The sequence below is a fragment of the Mesocricetus auratus genome, unplaced genomic scaffold (genome assembly GCF_017639785.1).
Source record: "Mesocricetus auratus isolate SY011 unplaced genomic scaffold, BCM_Maur_2.0 Super-Scaffold_100007, whole genome shotgun sequence".
Taxonomy (NCBI): domain Eukaryota; kingdom Metazoa; phylum Chordata; class Mammalia; order Rodentia; family Cricetidae; genus Mesocricetus; species Mesocricetus auratus.
Genome location: NW_024429191.1, coordinates 47,078,801 through 47,091,976, shown reverse-complemented (window position 1 = coordinate 47,091,976; position 13,176 = coordinate 47,078,801). Strand labels below are relative to the sequence as shown.

The following is a 13,176-nucleotide window of genomic DNA, read 5'->3' as shown; positions in this document are numbered from 1 at the left end:
GGTTCGATGTTACCTGGGACATAAGGACAATGCCCTGTACTTCATCTTACTAACTGTGTTGCTGTGACTAATAGCAGGAAATATACTATTGGGTCTTCATCCAGACTCTTGGCATTTGTTCCTGAACCCCTTGGAGTCTCCACAGTGATGGTGTTTACATGCTTATGATGACTGCTAGCTGGGTACTCTTAGATGTCCTTGGGATGGCAGATGCTTGCCAGGGGTTGAGCACCTTGGTTAGTGGGACAGGATGTTCATGACTTCAGGAGGAAATAGAAGTTGAAAATTGAGTTGACCATCCATGGGCAATGCTTTAATCAGTTATGCTTACACAATGAAGCTTCCATAAAAATCCAAAGGACAAGTTTGGGAGAGCTCTAGGTTGTGGGTGCTGAGCTCTCAGAAGTGCTGGAGATGGCAGGGCCAAAGAGGGCATAGACACACTCAGATATGTAGGCCATAGCAGTGACAGAAGTGAAATATCTTATGGACTAAGCCTTTATATGGGCTGTGACTCTCACTCCAGGTGGATGTTACCACAAGTGAATTAAATTGCATGATGCCCAATTGGTATCAACCAGAGAACTGATACTTGGGGAAACCCCAAACATGTCTGGTGGCAGAAGTGGATTACTGAGAATGAGGAGACTACAGCAGGAGAAAACAAATGGTTTTTTTCCCTAATCTCAAACGCAAAGGATGTGGTCTGAGTTTCCATAGCATTTGTCTATTCCTACAGGATGAGCGGGAATAGCAGACATTAGATCATATGTAGTCTGGAAATATTAAGAGGCGATAAACAGAGAGAGGGTATGAAAGGGCCATGGCTCTGTAACAGTGAAGAAAGCCAAAGAGGAATCAGGGAGAGAAAACACTCCACACATTTCCTGAAGGTAAACAGGCGAAGGCTGACTGCTAACACTAAGTCAGAAGCTTGAGGTCTGGAGCACACATGAGGAGGAGCCTGGCAGGAGCACAAACCTGCCAAGCCCCGCCATCCCAGGGGCTCCAGACAGTGGACAGCAAGAGGGAGGGTGAAACCACGATTCACTGAAGGTCACAGTGCCGCTCCCACTCACCATGCGATGGATACCAGGCCCTCATAGTTCCCTCTCCACAAAGAGCTGCACAGTTTCTGAAGAAACCGAGCCCGTTGCCTCTGGGCCTTGGAGCTGCTAGTGTGGGCAGGAACTGTTGTGTTGAGCACTGTCCTTCACAGAGGAGACTCCTAGGATGGGAGGCTCACCTGTCAATCAGATCTGTCCAGTTAAAGAGCTCTCTGTCAGCCTTTCTACTTCTTCAGGAGCATGCTCAGAGACACACCTAGCTCTCAAGCAAAGTCAGCAGCATGAAATAAAAGACAAAGAAACAGGAAAGGCTAGTTCTAGGGATGCAGAAATAATTCTATCAATGGCAGAAAACTGAAAAACCACACGCCAGACAACAATCACTAGTTATTATTCGTTTTATTAGGACTTACTTATTTTATTTGTGAGTGTTTCATATGTATGTGTACTATGTGCATGGGTGCATGCTTAGTGCCAGTAGAAGTCAGAAGGGGGAGTTAAAGTCCTTGGAAGTGAAATTATAGATGGTTGGGAGCCACCACATGGGTGCTGTAATCCAGTCCAGGTCCTCATAGATCAACATATGCTCTTAAGAACTGCTGAACCATCTCTGCGTCCCGCAACCAATTAGTTGAAAATATATGGGAAAAATACTGTACGAAAGCAATGATTCTACTAGAATAATTGATTCAGTAGAAAATGGTATTTTTCCATAGTCATATCCTGAAGAGAGAACACAAGTGAAGACTTAGGTCTCTAGAAAAAACAAAACAAAACAAAAATCCTCAGTTCTGAAAAGTTACAGGACTAAATAAAGACAACTGAAAACTAGGAAAATATGGAAAGAAGTATGTAAGTATTTGGTACGAAAGGCTAGCAACCCAGAACAAGCGAATTGTAGCATTAGCTCAGACTTCCAAATAATGAGTTAGAAGCTGGGCAACATAAAGGACATGGGGTGAGGGGAAGCACATGATTTTTTTTCCAAGAAAAAAAAACACAAGCATTACAAAACAAGAACACACACACACATACACACACACACACACACACACCTTTAGCAAGTTAAAATATGACACTATTTCAAGAAGAGAGAACAGATTTAGGACAGGGCAGGCAAAATAAAACCAACCATAGCTCATTCCTTGACTTTGCAGAGTATGATATCCATACAGACATACACACCATGGAAAGTGCTTAAATTAGCTTCCAACTTCTGGAACCAACATAGTGCAAAAATATTATTGTTGTTGTTATTATTATTATTATTATTATTATTATTATTATTATTATTAGTTTTTCATGATAAGATAACCACCCTGGCTATCCTGGAACTCACTCTGTAGACCAGGCTGGCTTTGAACTCACAGACATCCACCTGCCTCTGCCTTCTAAATGCTAGGATTAAGGGTGTGCACCACCGCCCAGCTCATGGTACAAAAATCTTAACTGTGATCAAAATGGAATACTAACCCATCAAGAGCTGAGAGAAGCACACAGAGATGAGAGGAAGAGGAAAGGCAGCCGGAAGCAGAGTTTAAGTGTTACTGTAGAAAGAGAGGAGGGATGCAGAAAGCATGAGTGGAGCCCGTGTGCCACACTGGCCAACCAACAGGTAATGTTAGAAGCTGAGAACTGCCAATGAAAGCACACCACACAGCCTGACCTCTGTATCCAAGGGTTCAACATGTGGGTGTACAAAGATTGAAAATATTTGTAAGAAAAATTGTAAATGCATTCAGCAGGATTTTTTTTCTTGTCAGTATCCTTTGACGACACAATACAACTGTTACACAGTATCTACATTACGTGGCATAAGTTTAGAAATGATTTAAAGCACACAGGTTTTAGGTTTTATGCAATACTATGCCACCTTATAAAGGGACATGAAATTTGCATCTCTGAGTATCTGCAGGGGGCCCTAGAGCAAATACTGTCATCTAGTAATATTTGCATGCCCCTGGAAAGAGAACTGTGAACCAGCGAGATGGCTCAGTGGGCTAAGACACTTGCTGACAAGCCTGATAGCCTAAGTTTAATCCCTAAGACCTACATGATCGAAGGAGAGAACCAATTTCCTTAAGTTGTCCTCAGGTCTCCACACTCAAGCCATGATGGGTACACACATGTATGTGCACGTGTGTGCCTGTGTGCATGTGTAGTGAAAGTCAAAATAAATTAAAGTCACTTGGGACCAGGTTAAGTGTTGTAAGGATGAAACTCTAGCAGAACGTGGCCTTTTTGACATTTCTGTGTTTACTAAATAAATTCCCAACGCGCAGCAACATTTGATGAATACCATGTTCCAATCTACCATAACATAGCATGATTCCCTGGTAAGAAGCACTCCCTTGTCTAGGATGGCACCATGTGCCTTTAATCCCAGGACTAGGGAGGCAGAAGCAGGGGGATCTCTCTGAGTTATGAGGCCAACCTCATCTACACAGCAAGTTCCAGGCCAGCAAGGGGTACACAGTGAGACCGCCTCAATAGACAAACAAAAAAGGAGGAATGGGAAAGTGGACTGGCTGGTTTCCCCCCACCCTTCAAAATGGCATTCATGTGTTATATAATTATTTTCAAAGATTTTTAAAAAGTAAAATTCTGTTCTGGAATCTGAACTTCGGGGCTCACGACCATGAAAAGACTAAACATTGACATATACTATTGGATGTTGTTTTCCTTCTCTTGACCCAGATGTGAGCCAGCAGCACCAGGCACTAGTGGAGAACCAAGATGGCATCCTCATAGGCATGAGGTAAAGGACATGGCAAGTACAAATGATGGGTTATGGGTCATCTCAGGGAAAATCTCCCCCAGGCTCACTGCCGGAACATCCCTGGGTCTTACCGGACTTCCACAGCCCTGTTGGACAGAATAAGTAAATGTCTTATATTTCCCTTTTGAAAGCGCTAGGAACAGCTCAAGGATTTGCACAGCAGAATGAAAGAGGAGCTGTCACCGAGTTCCTTAGGACTCACAGCTTGAAAGGAAAGAGGAGGCCCACAGGGGGCCTGAGGACCAAGCCCAGCAGGGGAGACTGAGCACTTCCCCAGCCCAGGGGGTGGGACCAGAGCTCTTAAAGCCACAGATCTCCTCTGTGGGCACAGAGGCCCTCACAGCAGGGATCCATTCACACCAGTCACCCTTGGAGACTGCTATTTATGCTAAAGAAATTTATCCCACTCCATTGTCTGCTTCTTGTCCAGAGTTCTCTTGGATCCCTTGTTTACGGCCTTAGTCCTATATTGTGAGCAGTGCATTGGACAGGCCATTTGAGAGGGCAGGGATGGCTAATGATGGGTCTGTTAGCTCTGAGTCAGCCCTGCCTTTGTGAACCAAACCCAATTTGGGTGCATTTGCTTAAAAAAAAAAAAAAAGTAAAAACCTCATTTGAAGAACTGTTAGTTGTGTTCCATTCCTTTCACGGGGAGAAAAAAGACACCAGGGAAACCCACAATCGTTATAATATTTATGCTCCTGTTCTTTTGGTGGCAGAAATATACAGCTAACCCTTATAGGTGTAAGCATAAACACTATAGCTCCTGAAGATTAACAAGATCTTCCCCTCACCAGAGGCATGCTAATTTTTATCTTGTAAAAACTGCATAGGGAAGCCCCTTCCAAAATGTTTGCTTTGGAGGAGGGATTTAAACATATGGCACTGCTTTCCTAAAGTCTCTGAACCAAACCCTTATAAATCCTTTGAGTTGACAGATCAATTATCCCTTCTAACAGTTAATGAACAATAACCCTTGGAAATTTCCTCCTTCCCTGGGCTTAAAACAGGGAGGAAAAAAAAGTTAAAAACCTCGGAGGGGGGAAAAATCAATTAAAGACTACAGAGTAATAAAAAACAATTAAATTCATTACAGGTTTTTAAAGAGCTATACTTTCTTCGAGAGCTATGATTTTTACATTAAAAACACATCAAATAACCCTGTACTTAATAACTATTATAAATGAGCCTAAATCTGCCTTAATTTCATATTAGGTCCAATCAAAGGGAGGGAAGCTAAGAATGGCAGGGAGAAGGGAGCTGAGACAAGCACTGCAGAGGCGATTAGTAAAAGTGGGCTTTAAGGACAGCTCTGAGGTAGGCTCTCAGGGGTGCAGGGTGGGGCTGGTGGAGAAGGAGGAGAGGTGGGAGTTGCAGAGAGCATGCCCCTCCAGTGCACGCTCACCTCTGACTGCAGAGAGGAATTCTGGATGTTTCCTTCCTCACAGATGGAAGAAGGAGGTGTTTGAATGGGGCGCTAAGAGTCAGGGAGGCAGAAAGAGGTCTGGCATAATGGGAGAGCAGGAGTCCTGCAGGAGCAGAAGGGCATGGGGTGTGTGCTAAGGATAGCATACTGGAGCCAAACATTTCAACTGAAGAGAAAAACCAAGACCCTGGACAGTAAAAGTAAGTGCTGTGTGCTTCATTGTTTTAGCTGGGGAACCGGAGCATGGCTGATGACCACTGCTTCCCTTGACTAGTTCTTAACAGTGACAAGGTAAGGCTTCAGTTCCCTTTGCATCTACCTTCTGAGTCCTTAACAGCTCAACATGCATATGCCCAGAGAGAGTCATATGCATGCCAGGGGCACGGCAGACCTCTCCACTCTAAAAAAGCTCCTGGTGTACAGTGTAATGTGTGCAAAGAAAGGGGGACTTGCGAGTTTGGAAAGCTAGGTTAGAATCAAAGCTCCACTGCTACTTGGTCTCGGTTGCTTTAACTGTAGCATAGGGATAACTGTAACTAAGTCATGAATAGGAAATATAATGATATAATTCTGATACAGCAACCTGTTTATATGGGCATATGAAACTGTGCACTAATTATGGACCAATATGATCCTAGATCAAGGATTAGCCTCATGGGTGCTGACCTCTAACGGCGCACAGGTTCCCACGAAGAAGGATCCGTTAATGCTATGTTGACTGTCCTAATAATTTCTGAACAAGGGGCATTTTTACTTTGCATGGGGTCCTAGATGGAACTGTGTGGTTCAATGAAGACGGGCCCAGGAAGGAGATGTCCATGTAAGCATGGCAAATGACTCCCAGAGGAGCTGAGAGTCTACAGTAGTCATGCTGAACCCTTTTCAGTTGCTCTGTATCAGAGCCATTTCACACATTTGTAAAGTGGTTTGTGTATAAGTCCAGGTAAGAAGCAGGGCAGCCAAAAGGGCCAAGCATGGTCTTGCTTCCCCACTAGCTAGTGCAGAGACAGTCGAGAACCCGGACCTCAGAGTTTGTAACTGAATCACGTCTACAGAGATTTCAGTGGCGTTTCCCCCATCCCATAGTCTCTGCAGTCTAGCACTAGTTGTGCTAGTTAGTGACCTGAATGGAGGGCAGCAGCTGTGACAAGGAGGTATGCATCCATTATTTTTCTGCAGTCATGACAAAATACCTGACAAAAATGCAACTTCAAGGAGGAGGGGTTTATATTGGCTTACAGTTTGAGAGGCTACAATCTGCCACACAGGGAAAGGCGTGGGAGCAGGTGGCTCCATGTTGACAGGAGTACACCTGGGACTCTTCATCTCATCACATCTTAGAGGAAGAAGAAGCCAAGGGTGAGCAGGGAATAAGGCCAGCCTATAAAACCTCAAGGCTTGACCACAGTGATTCCTTCCTCCAGCAAGGTTCCACTTTCCAAAGGTTCCATAGCCTTCCAAAACAGTACCATAAGCAGGGGTCCAAATGTTTAAACATGACCCTGTGGGAGAAGGTTCACATTCAAACTATAATAAGATGGCTCTATGGCACCTCTGTGGTCATGTTTCCAGTCATCTTTGAGTCCTCTCCATTTCCTATCCTTGAACAACCAGCGTACTCCATGATCTATCTATGTATCTACCTACCTACCTGTCTATTTATCTATCTATCTATCTACCTATCTATCTATCTATCCATCCATCCATCCATCTTTTTCGAGACAGGGTTTCTCTGTGGCTTTGGAGGCTGTCCTGGAACTAGCTCTTGTAGACCAGGCTGGTCTCGAACTCACAGAGATCCACCTGCCTCTGCCTCCCAAGTGCTGGGATTAAAGGCATGCGCCACCACTGCCCGGCCATGATTTATTTTTCAAGCTACTCAGCAGTCTTCCTCTTTAAAAACACATATAGTACAAACTTGGGGCAATCCTCCTGTTTCAACCTCCCAAGTGCTAGCATTGTATATGTGAGTCAACACACCCAGCTTTAATATCCTTTCAATAAAACCCTTTTATAGTCAACTGACCAGAAGTTTGTATTGCTTGTAGCTTTTCTGACACAATGCTGGACTCAGTTATAGTTAATAACTCAGTGATTCCTAAGCCAATTGACAGCAAATGGGTTCTGGGAGCTGAGACAGGCCTGGGGGCTGTGTGCTACTGGAGCTGGGACGTGACTTTGTGTACATCTCTGTACATAAGGGCCCCTGAGGACAGTCAGTCCACACACTCTCTGAAGATAGGATCTTTCAAGAATGATGGGTGATTGGAATAATATTTAAGCAAAGATGCTAATAACTAGAGAGTGTGCTAAGCAGAGTGTTATGGGTGACAACCTTGAGGCCGGCCAACTCCCAGGAATACACTTTAGGGTCAATGGCCATCTTGGGACTTGTAAGGATATCCCCAACTGTCATCAAATTGTCAAGGCTGAAGTTCCGGGAATTCCACATCACTCATGAGCAGAATATGAGATGTCATTCTTCCAGGGTATATAATTAAGATGGTGGCTGAGTCCCTAATGGACTTCTAGAGCATGGTAGAGCTGAGGTGTTCTGGGATTTGAAAACCAGGGACTAGAAAAGCAGAAAGCCACCAGGATCCTGAATGTGCCTGTCTGCCTCTGGGATAGCTGGATCAAGGATGCTCTGGGGAATTATTGCTTTGTCTTTTCCAAGTGTGTACTAACTACAGCAGCCACAGTTTACATTTGGCCAAGAGTGTGTGTGTGTAAAGGTCCAGACAAGCTCATTTTCCAGTTGGACTGAACTCCTGCCTGAAACAAAATCCCTTGGCTTTTGGCATAATGTCTTTACTTCTATGATACCACTTGGCTGGCTGGCTGACTTCTAGTCACTGGGTGGGGGACTCTGGGTACTCTGGCCTGTAAGCATAGAAAGCCCCAATCATGAGAGTTCACTGGAAATCCCAAGATGCAACCCATATGGTTCTGAATAGCAGGCATTTTGACCAGGGCCAAAAAGCTGGAGTAGGGGATGGGGAGAAGAACAAGACAGACATGGCACTGGGTTCTCGCTGCAAATCACAGGGCAGCACTTAATGTTAAGCTAGCAATAGGGTCCTATAGCTGGCAAGCAAATGCCAACAGCACGGTATTGGCTGAGGGTTGCCAGATGCCATGGATCAGGCAGCGGGTGGATAGACAGTGAGGAAAAAGGTTGGATCATGCAATATCAGCAGGGCAGTAGGAGGAGGCCAGGGGCTCCCAGGTGGACAGGGCCGGGGTTGGGTTGAAGGAGTGTAGAAGACCCCAGGGGTGCCTGCAGCTGGCCACAGCCAAGAAGATGGTGAAGGTTTGCAGGTCCCAGCTCGGAAGGAGGCTGAGGGCAGAGGTGTGGATACCCTGGGAGGTCCTGGGAGCTTCAAAGCAAAAGGCAGGGATGGGTAGGGCGAGAAACAGAAGGGAGAAAGCTTTCCAGAATAAAGTAGTCATACCCAGGGCTTTATTTGAATTTATCACCTCTTATTAGAGCCTTTTGAAATGCGAATTAGCTGATTAACCACTGTTCACAGCCTCCCAACTGTTCTTTATTCTCTGGCATTCAGCAACTTTGTTCTAAATAGGGTAGGCCACAGTAGCCCACCAGGGGGAAATTATTCTCTGGGTTAGGAGAACAGTGACCAGGCAAAATTGTGCCCTGGGCTGGAGGACCAAGTGGTGGGGGTGGGGGACTGAGTCTGTACCCACAACCAGGCTCTGGCCACCTCTGGCTTACACCTCTGGCTGGTGATACTGTGGCCCATCATCAGGACTTAGAGGGACTCTGGAGAATAAGACTTACTCTCCTCCCCACCCCTGTATGCTTACTACCTTGGTTTTCCCAAAGGTTCATTAGTTCCAGGTCCCCCAGGAATGGATGCCCACTTGCTGCAGCACTGTTTGGGACACGGTTCACACGTATGAACAACAGGCTGGCACGGCTAGGTTCCCACTTGCTGCAGCGCTGTTTGGGACATGGTTCACACGTATGAACAACAGGCTGGCCTCTGGCAGACCAGGCTCCCACTTGCTCCTGCCTCCAGTTTGGCAACACGACACAAAGGCGGCCTGGCTTGTATACACTTTCCAGGCTGAGCCCCTATTCAGAGGGGGCTGCAGCCTGTGCGTAATGGGCCCCCTACAGACAAAGCCAGCAAGTTTCTTAATTAAGTCTAAGTGAAAGACAGATCCCGCTTACATCTTCAGAGACCCTTCCCTCAGAACTTCAAAAACACCCTACACTGCCTATCAAACCCAGGCATGGATAACTAGCAAACAATTTTTCCTCTTTTTAAATATAGAAAGCCAGGCCCCGGCGCCACTCCTCAGCCCCCTCTCACTTTCCCCACAATTTTAGACATGCCTCTGGTTTATAAAACAGGAAACAAAGGGACTTCTTGTGTGTCAGAGAAGCCCTCAGAGGGTCTGAATTTCATTCCGGCCTTCCTCACAGCACTGCGTTGTCTAAAGAGCTCTTTAACTGCTTTCGTCTCATTAACATTTCCACGAGGAAGCAAAGGATGTACCACAAAACCGGCATCCCTGGCTATATATCACACAAGGACAAGTCCGTCCGCCATGGGAGCATGCTAAAAAATTAATTATTAGCTAATTGCCTTCTTGGAAATGTGATTTTTCACATCCCTCCCTCCCCCTGCAGTCGCGCCTTCCAACCTAGCCCCAGAAACCCTCTCGCAGACAAGCCTTTCTGTTTTCTGGGCTTTGCTGTGATAATGTTCTTTGCAAACAGAAACCAATTATTCTGCAGCAGTAAGTCACCGCGAGTATGAATTGCTTTAATTTTTCCCCCTTTTAGCAGCTGCCCAGGGTGGGTTGCGAGGTGGCTGCAATAATGAATCTGGATTGAATACCAAAGCAGCACCCAGGCCGGGCGTCCTGCAGGGAAAATGATGTTAGGAAATAAAAGTGCATTTTCCTTGCGAGCTGCTAATCAATGAGTTAGACATGGCCCAGAATGCGTTTTCCGCTTGGAATTTGCATTGCCAGCGCAGCAGCGGCTTCGAGCTTTCCAAGAGTCCTGTGCACCTGACTGGCTTGTAAAAATGTCACCTTACTGTTAAAGTGCTAAACACGCCCTGCTTCTCTTGCCTGTTTTCTCTCTCCCTCCCCCTTTGCCTTTTTCCTTCTACAATTCTTTGCTCTCTCATTAGAAATGCCCAGCAACGCCTGGCAGACAAAGACACTGCAAACAAAGTGGATGGAGAGGGGAAAAAATTAAAAGGAAAAAAGTGCAGAGGAATTCTTCATTCACTGATCTCCAGAATACATTAATATCTGAAACTGTTGGCACAGCCTAAAATACTTGGGCAGCTAACAATGCAGGCAATGATTCGAAGTCTGGGATCTTCAAATAAACCCTGGTGCTGTCATGGCCACCAGGAAGGAGAAGAATGGCGATATTAGCTGACCTTCGTTTTGTTGTTTCTTCAGATCTGACTGCTGGACCTCTGTTTGCTTGTTACTAGGATTTCTTGACAGAAAAATTTTAGCATTTCCCAGGCAATACAAGAGCCAGTTTATTAGGTAAACAAACCAGGCCTTAAGCAGCTTTTTCTGTTCTATAATGGGAACTGGGCAAAGTGTCAGCGAGAAACTGAGAGCGCATCATTTTCCCCTCAACCAAAACACCAGTGAACAGTGAGCACAGAGCAACAAATGATCAAATCAATGTTCCTCCTTTGGTTAACGTAGCGAGCACCCCCCCCCCCGCGCATCCCACCAAGTTAAGGAGGAGAGAGCTGACAAATCACTGAATCAATGTTCTGCACTTGGTTAACTTAGCATCCCCACCAAAGGAAGCAGCAAAAACTGTGGCTTTCCTTGGAGAGCAGGAACTGCAAGTTTATAAGCTCCAGAAGATGGTTTGATAATGCATTCAAACAGAGTTAATGGTGGAGGTCATTTACCTGCTGTGATTACTGAAATGTTTTCACATTATCCAAACCATCCCCGATGGCACTCTGATAATAACTAATGTGACAAATCAGCAACGCAGAGCTGAGTCATTTGTAAAGTGTGGAGATCAGAAGGGCGTCCAGACTGTCCATACCGTCTCACAGCTGTCAATAGTTACGCAGTTCTCTATCTGCTTACTGTCCTCCATCCATTGCAACATAAGCTCCATGAGGGCACCGAACACGGTTAACCCTCCCCCCATCAGTGCAGCATGGAGAATCTAAAACATACTTCCCAACGGAGCTGATGATATTTTCTGGTTATCTCTGGAAAAATGCATCCTGTCACAAAAAGCTTTCAGCTGCTACACCAAATCAAAATGAGATGCAGCAAAACAGCTAATCAATCCATGGGTCCCAGGGATATTGCTGTTGTCATCCTCACCACCTCCCTCCTCAAAATCCATGGATGCTCAAATCCCTTACATAAGACAACAGGGCGTTTGTATGTCACTAGGCTCATCCTCTGATATACTTCATTTCTTAGTGTGTGCTGGGGATCTAACACAGAACCGGATCACCGCTAGATGACTTATAATACCAAATATGGAAATGCAATAAAATGGTCTTTATACTGCCCTGTTTAGGGAACAATGCCAAGGGGGAAGTATCTGTATATGTTCAGTGTAGATGCAGTTTGTTTCTCAAGTATTTCTTTTTTGTGGTTGCTTAACTCTGCAGGTGTGAGACGTGACCCAGAGGGCTGGAGGACCAGTTCCGTTGCCCAAAGTGGTGATGTCCATCTCCACTACAATGGATGAAGAAGGTTCCAACTCCAAATTAAAATGTGTTTTATAATAAATGCTGGAAAAGATTACTCTTGCTTCAAAGTAGGACATCCTGTAACTAGACACACGTTTCCCAAGGTTTAAAGTTATACAATCACTTTGTTAGAAAATAAAGAAAAATCTCAAGCTCTGGAAGAAAAACTAGTCCATTTGTGTGCATGTAGTGCACGTCTGCATAGAGAAGCAACTGGGAAGACAAACTCCAGATCTTAGCAGCTACTGTTGAAGGAAGTGTGTTTTCAGTTCTCATTTACCATTTTTCTACAGTTTTAAAAAGATTTACTTATTTTTATTTTATGAATATTAGTGGGTATCCCCCCCCCCGCATGTATGTCTGTGTATCATGTTCATGCCTGGTACCCACAGAGGTCAGTTGAGGGTGCTGGGTCCCCTGGAACTACAGCTATGGATGGCTGTGAGCTGTCATGTGGGTGCTGGGAATAGAACCCAGGTCCTAGGAAGGAGCAGTAAAAGTGCTCTTAATTGCTGAGCCATCACTCCACAACCTGACCCTTTTCATCTGAGACAGAATCTCATTGGGACTTGCTATGTACACCAGGCTCACGGAAAGCATCCCAGTTCTCGAACTAAAGATGTGTGCCACCAGGCCTGGCTGCAGTAATAATTTTTACAATTGAAAAAACTTTTAATAAGCTGTAAAAATAAAATATTATTAGTAAATGAGAAGGATCTCTCAAAATTTTTACACAACACACACACACACACACACACACACACACACACCAGCTTCAGTAAAGGCTCTCAGGGTGTATCTCATCTACACATATGTAGATGAAGCATACACACATGGGTGTATACGCCAAAATTGTCCACGGATATATAGGTACATACTTGTGGAAAGGGTTGGGACTATTTATTTATTTCTGAAACAATGGTTCCATGAGATGTAAGGAACTTTTTTCTTAGCACTAAGCAACCAGGTTTTACATTTCTGGTTTTAAAAGAGATTATACTCAGGGATGCTCAGTTCCTTTGAATAGGTGTGACATTCCAGGCTGACGGGTATTCATACCTGTCGACAGCTGTGAATTAGCATTTCAAACCCCTTCTAATGTGACTTATGAACTTGTTCTGTAAGAGGCTTCAGCACCTTGCAGAAAAGCAAACGCTGAATGCATAC

At 45.0% G+C, this 13,176-nt stretch overlaps 1 protein-coding gene and 1 long non-coding RNA gene across 7 annotated transcripts in view; one reads left to right on the top strand and one right to left on the bottom strand.

Annotated features, from left to right (window-relative positions):
* The window catches only part of Stx8 (syntaxin 8), a 230,823-nt gene that overhangs the window by 46,173 nt on the left and 171,474 nt on the right, over positions 1-13,176 (bottom strand). Inside the window, exon 8 of one of the 6 annotated variants that reach the window (XM_040748915.1) lies at positions 1,452-1,823. The exons of the other annotated variants lie outside the window; for them this stretch is intronic. Coding sequence (XP_040604849.1) covers positions 1,816-1,823 — 8 coding nt within the window. The 3' untranslated portion in view covers positions 1,452-1,815. Of the gene's footprint in view, positions 1-1,451; positions 1,824-13,176 lie in introns of those variants that run through there. 6 annotated transcript variants of the gene reach the window in all.
* Positions 3,754-12,161, top strand: LOC121141372. Its single transcript, XR_005878267.1, has 3 exons — positions 3,754-3,825; positions 5,501-5,563; positions 11,929-12,161. It is a non-coding gene; the product is annotated as an uncharacterized LOC121141372 (long non-coding RNA).